General features: G+C 38.8%; 1 protein-coding gene across 3 annotated transcripts in view; it reads right to left on the reverse strand.

Moving 5' to 3' along the window:
- Positions 1 to 5,263, reverse strand: part of LOC146203266 (endonuclease/exonuclease/phosphatase family domain-containing protein 1-like) — a 44,607-nt gene extending 39,344 nt beyond the window's left edge. Inside the window, exon 1 of one of the 3 annotated variants that reach the window (XM_084588639.1) lies at positions 5,176 to 5,263. In XM_084588639.1, coding sequence (XP_084444765.1) covers positions 5,176 to 5,187 — 12 coding nt within the window. In that variant the 5' untranslated portion in view covers positions 5,188 to 5,263. Of the gene's footprint in view, positions 1 to 224; positions 562 to 647; positions 889 to 5,175 lie in introns of those variants that run through there. The other 2 variants (XM_084588640.1, XM_084588641.1) reach the window with 2 other exon arrangements.
- Positions 5,264 to 6,995: the final 1,732 nt, after the last annotated feature.

Genomic DNA, 6,995 nt, shown 5'->3' on the forward strand with positions numbered 1-6,995 from the left:
GATAAGCGAGGGTACCTTACGCCGAAGTGAACTAAGTCGTCAAATATAAGCATTTAATATTGCCATCTTTAAAAATGAAACCCTACAGCTGCTGCATACAGTTCAGTACTACAGCAAATATCAGTTTTGGCAAGTTCTGCCCTTAACTTTCCAAACAATGATATGAGCGGAAGGTTTGGAAAGTGCACTCGATGAACAGGTAATGAGAAAAGCAGTTTACAAACGTAGGGTTTCCACAGCTCCCATGACAAATAACAAGAGAAAAGATAATCATCGACGGTAACGACCAGGCCATCCGCATAGTGCTGGACAAATTTAACTGCCGGACAACAACAGACTACTCAAAACTTGTTCCGCACACGTGGAAGCCTGCAAAAAATATTCGGCGCTCATGGAAAAGAACTATGTACTAGTGATGATCACAAATAAGCACATCGCCTCTTAATGATGCGCATGCCCAGGCTGAGGTCTTATATGAAAGCGACAGAAACAGAAACCAGTTTGATCGCAAAAGTCGAACATTTTCCTCACACGGGTTCAGTGACTTGTATGTACTTTATTTTCTTTCTTTTTTTTTTTTTTTTTTTTTTTTTTTCTCTGCACGACGACGCACATAGCCGACAAGGAAAGATTCACGACATACGCACCGAACGCTGGAATCTTCGCCTCTGGTGCTAGGCGGACATCACAGCGGTCAGAAACAACATATTATTCATCGAGGGGTATACAAATTGCTTTTTTGAGCTCAGAGTAGCTTTACAATCATTGATAAACAATTCCAATAAGTAAGTTCGCGATGCTACTGACACTCCCACCCTAAATCATCAAGCGCGCACCTCCGTTACACCACAGCAGCTGACATTTTCGACCTTTGCGACACCTGTCGGGATTTTCATTTTTGCTTCTTGAGAACTGCAAAGATCAAGGCCAATCACGGCCAAGCCATGGCCAAGCTGCACATGCACGTTAATTTTAATATAATAGTCATAAAGAAAGATTAGATGAATAAAAAACGAAACTAATAATTACCTTGAAATGGCCAACCGCCGAGCCATGAAGTGTAGAAATGTTGAGAGTAAATCAGTCCACCGACTGTTCGGCTCATATTCAAGGTGCTCATATTACCGCGGTAATTTCAACTTCAAAAGTCTTGACCTCTGAAGTCGCGTCATTTTTAAGTATTTGCCTGATCCACAAAGAAAATAATCCTGCCAAGTTGTAAGCAAAATTTGATGGCAAAATGGCTCCTTTGGGCCCAAAGCAGAAGCCTTCATTAGCATTTTTTATCAACGGCAAACAAAGTAAACGCAAAAGTGGGAAAGAATTCGCTGGGGCGGCGTGCGACTGATACAGCGGAACAACGAGCGTTGCACATCACAACTTATTTCCCGCACTTCGCCTTAGAATCACAGACTTCTGCGGGAACTGTCTCCATATATCACATATGCAAAGCATTTTTTTTTTTTTTTTCAATACTTCAATGAATGTATACTTGCATTCATCTGCATGTGTTGGGAACAGAAAACTCAATAGGTGTTCTCTTCGCTATCGGCGTAATAAATTTCGATGCTAATTTAACTGCTGGCCAAAATTGCCTCCTTATATAAGTTATCCTGCAATTTGAGATAGTGCCTAGGTTTTTCCTTTCCCAGCTGACATGCATAACTATTCAGTGATATATATATATATATATATATATATATATATATATATATATATATATATATATATATTATATATATATATATATATATATATATATATATATATATATACGCCTTATGTAAAAAAAAAAAAAAAAAAAAAAGAAAGGCTGTAATTTCTATGCGCATAGAAGAATGAACCTTGCCTGTGGTATACGCTGTCTGCTGTGCTCACACTGCATTTTCGTTCGGTTTGGTTTCTGGGGTTTAACGTCCCAAAGCAAATCAGGCTATGACAGACGCTGTAGTGGAGGACTTCTGAAATTTTGACCACCTGGGGTTCTTTAACATGCATTGACATCGCACAGCACACAGGCACCTTGTTTTTCGCCTCCATCGAAAAGCTACCGCCGAGGCCGGGATTCGATCCCACATCCTTGGGAACAGTAGTCGAGCACTGTAACTGCTGCGACACCCTGTCGGGTCTGCATTTTAGTGTCTGCTGCTTCAGATTTAATTGTAGAGACTGCAATATAACGTCAGCCAGGACTGAGGCCTTAATAACAGCCAACAGTTCCTTTTGTTCTATTAGCACAATACCACAGGCCTAAAACAATACATAAAATCTCTAATGGTTCGCTGCTTGCAGGTACATAGGCAGCAATCAAACCTTTTGTTCTTGATTAATAAGTAACATATAATTTAATTCCTGCAGAAAATTATTTTGCTTAGCAGTAAATATAACAGGCATTAGTCATCATGATTAAATGATTAACACACTAGGCAAATAATGTTAAGTGTAAACTTTAATTTTACACAAGCAATCTTGCAGTCAACATGCACACTGTGCAAAAATCTACATACCGGTATTTTTACAGTTCATGTATCAACAAACTGTTCATACAGATTACGATATCATTTATTACGATACCTTTTCAGAAAGAAGCAATTACATCCATGCCACATAAACATAACCTATGTCGAATTCAGGAAAACAGTCTGAAAATGATACAATTTAAAATAATAAACTGAAAAGCAGAGGCCTTCACAATTGTTCTATTGCAATTTATAAGCAATATATTAAGCAGAAGTAATACATATTTAGAATTAACAAAACAAATTGTCAAATTAATTTATTCCAAAGATTACTTCCAGTGCTCTTCTGCAAACATACTTACCACAGCAGTCACATTTTCTGTGAAAGGACTCATGTTCAAAGTAAAGAAAAAATTTTCGCTATCCACTAAGAGTGACGAAATTAAATCTGACCGATTGAAGAATGTAGAACACATTCACAACATTTTTATCTGCATTCTTTTAACCTTCACTTTCTATAGGTCCCATCCCAGACAAGTGGAACATGGGAAAGGCCATTCCTGTCTAATTATTGACCTACGTCCTTAGCTAAAATGCCAATCCATGAAACATGTTGTATATGCTCAGTATATGGGCTTCTGCAATTTAAACAATTTTTTTCACCATTCACAATAGGCATTCAGTGAGGAACTCCATTCTGATTCTCGACTACAGTGAAATTCAGCTCATGAACGAAGTGACAGATGACACTTAAAGAGGCCCTCCAGCCAATGGCATTGTGCAATTTTTACGATGCCAAGTATAATCTGGTAAGGCCATGGTAGATGCCCTTTCATCCGCCACATGAGCAGGTACAATGGGATCGACCATGACATGTGGAGAATCGGCTGCTGCCACAGGCTGTAATGCCTACTTGGAAGTGATTTTGCCATTTCATTCTTGAGTTGCATCAGACTATAACACTATTTTTTGAAATATGCAAGTGAACCTTGACTTAATACTCAAACTAATGCTTAATTAATTTTATTTAATGTATGCCAAAGCATTTCATATACTTTTTACACATGCTCCTAAAATTTCAAATGTACACATTCTATTTTGCTTGGTTACAACAGCTTCTTACAAACTATACTCCTAATATGCACTTATTAACAGACAGCCTTTTAGGCTCGTGCTGGTAGAACAGACATCCTGCAAAGATCTATCCTAGGTTCTCACACTTTCCACAATATACAAACAATTCCCTTAGCATACATGTTTTTCAACCCACATGTTTGCTGACGAATTCATTAGTTATGACACAGTCACAGACAATTTTAACCAAATGACTCTTCAAACTAACTTGCACAATGCATAAAAGTGAAAGGCTGGCAAGCCTTATCCCTAAAAAAAGCTGACTCATGTCCTACAGCTACTATCACTTTCACTTTGCTCTTGCAGTTGAAGATATTTGTGTGCAATATTTGCAGTCATCGGTATAGTAATTTACCACCTTATTTAATGGTCTGTCTTGGAGTGCATGCGGTATTTCATCATCAAAAATATGCCAAGATTGTTGACACACCACCTGCATCACTGTAATGAACAAATGGTTCCTTGTCTACAAATATGCACCAGTGATTGCCTACAAATGACCATGAATGACTTCACAATACTGCTAGATTAATTATTGTTCGTATCCTTATAGCACCAGTGCCTAATCTTTGAAAGATTCCTAATTACAGCCAATTTTCACACTTTTGTGTTGCAGCCTGTTTTCGTTTCAAGCTTTTTCTCTAGCTTGCGTCACCAAAACCTCCACATGCTACAGTCAAATGCAAAAATTTATGGTATGCAATGAGCATACAAAACTTATTTTGGTTATTTTGTTGCCATCACACAAGCAAGTTTGTTATAAATTCCAGCAAGTGTGACAGGGTCTGCATGCTCCACCTGCTGGCAGTAGCACCAGGCAAGCTGAGAAATGTATTTATTTCCAAGTACATGTGTAACCTATAAAATTTTGCTGCTGACTGTATGGTGTACACACAAATGTCAGTGCACCAGACATTGGGTTGTTCCTTCACCATACTCCGACATTACTACATTTTCAGCCTTTTGTTTTCTTCACAGCAGCACCTGACTGGACAACCTTCCTCACACTGTTGTACTCATCTATCTATCTATCAATGTTCTTTACAAATGTTAACAGGACATATATCATAACAACGACTAGCGGTTGATAAGTTATCGATAAATATAGCTCTATCTTTTACATAGTATCCCCAGGAGAGAAGTTTTGAAGGAAGAGAAAGAGCTTATTGATCACCAACACTTCTGTATTAGAGCAATAAAATGGGCTTGCTTTTGAGAAATGAGCAGAAAAACTGAACAAATTTAAGGAAGACAAACACATGCATGAGTTAACATATGCATGAATTCACATTTTGCACGTCTCATCTGAAATAGCCCCCACTGCTGTAGAAACTGGAGTAGTGGTGCAGATAATGAAGAAAAACAAGCAAATAAAAAGCAAGCTTTCTCGGGAACTCATTTTCATCAACAAAATTTTATAATAAGCAGAGTTTATTTCAAGTTAATTTTTTTTATCGTCTAGCTCTGTGAAGCGTGTAGTATATTTTTAGTCCTTCCTGCAAAATGTTTTGGATGACTGCTGTTTCAAGTCTATTTCGGGTACATTTTTCAGTATCTCAATTTTTTGTACTTTTTTTTTTACCTGTGAACTCATGGACCACTTCTGAATCTGTATGTCCGCCAATTTGTAAAGGGGCAGGACCCATGTCAAGCCTTTGTCATGGCTTTTTGTCCTGTCTCCTCCTCTGAAAAAAGAAATAAAGAATTGAATTGAAGAGTGGCTTCATAATAATCTTTGCAACCTAAGAGCGTTCCATGCAATCATATTTTTTTATGCATACAGTGTTTCAATTCACATTATGCCAATCATAGAACTACTTTGTTTCCAATCAGTGATTGAAGTTACATGCACACTATGAGACGCATCTTCCTTTTCCCATGTTTCCCCGTTTTAGTGAGGAAGCGCTAATCCGGAAGCTCAGAGCATAGCGAAATTGCCTTAACGCTTGTACTGTTACTCTGATTGGCTAAGCTGCTTCGTGAAGTCACAACCCTGTGGCTTTGTGCAGGTAATTAAAACTAAGTCCGGTATGACAGCTCCAACATGCAAGTATCCCATGAGTCTCAAGTTTGCCAGCCAGCAGAGAGTGATGAAGCCTCATCACCATCATAATAAGCCAGATTATACCCATTGCACGGTGATGGACTCTCCCATATAGCAGCTTTTCTCCTTTTTCATAGCTCCTAAAAATTTCTTAGCCTCATCCTTCGTTGCTAGCAGAACATTTGATTGTCTCTCCCTAATGCCAATCCCATTATTGTCCTGACTACTTTGGCTACTGTATACTGTATAGGTCAGTATAGAACTCCTCAGCTACTTTGACTATCTTATCCACATCAGCGATGACACTGCCCGCCTTGCCCCTTAGCGCATACATCTGATTTTTGCCTATAGCTGCCCCCGTTGCCACCGTTCTTTAGAGCATGCTCGATTTTCTGTATGCTATACTTCCTTATGTTGGACACTTTGCACCTATTGATTAGCTTTGACAGCTCTGGCATGCAATTCTCTCCCGTCTGTTGGGTTGGAGGCTTTCATCCTTTGGTGTTCCTTAATTAAAGCTTTTATCTGCTTAGATAATTTACCGGTATCCTCTCTATCTTACCACATACTTCTACCATGCACTCAGTAATGATACCTCTGAAGGTCTCGTTCATTGCTTCTATACTAAAGTCGTCTTCTTTGATTAAAGCTGAACATCTATTCTGTAGCGAGATCCTGAAATATTCTACTTCCTTCTCACCACTAATTCGTTGATGGATTTCTTCCTTACTAATCTGTTTCGTTCCTTCATCAAATCTGGACTAATTCGAGATCTTACCATCCTGTCGTCACTGCATCACACCTTTCCAATTACCTCTACATCCTGCATAATGCCAGGACTGGAACATAGTATGAAGTCCATTTCATTTTTAGTCTCCCCATTAGGACTTTTCCGTGTCCACTTACGATTATTCCGTTTGCTAAAGAAGGTATTCATGATTCTTAAGTTATTGTGCTCTGCAAGCTCAACTAATAACTCCCCTCTGCTAGTCATAGAACCAATGCCATATTCACCCACTGCCCGGTCACCATCCTGCTTTTTGCCGACCTTGGCATTCAAGTCACCCATCAGTACAGTATACTCCACTTTTACTTTCCCTATTGCCGATTTTACATCATCGTAGATGCTTTCGACTGCCTGGTTATCATGACTATGTGAAGGCGTGTAGGCCTATACAACCTTCAGTTTATACAGCTTATTAAGCTTAATTACCATGCCTGCCACCCACTAATTAATGCTACAGAATTCATATATCTTGCCAGCTATATGCTTATTGACAAAGAGCCCTACTCCTAGATCTTGTCGCTCTGGTAAACCACGATAATCACACAGTACATGCACACCCTTTAGTACAGTA

This window comes from Amblyomma maculatum, chromosome 1 (assembly GCF_055883805.1).
Source record: "Amblyomma maculatum isolate TAMU_Amacu chromosome 1, ASM5588380v1, whole genome shotgun sequence".
Lineage (NCBI taxonomy): Eukaryota > Metazoa > Arthropoda > Arachnida > Ixodida > Ixodidae > Amblyomma > Amblyomma maculatum.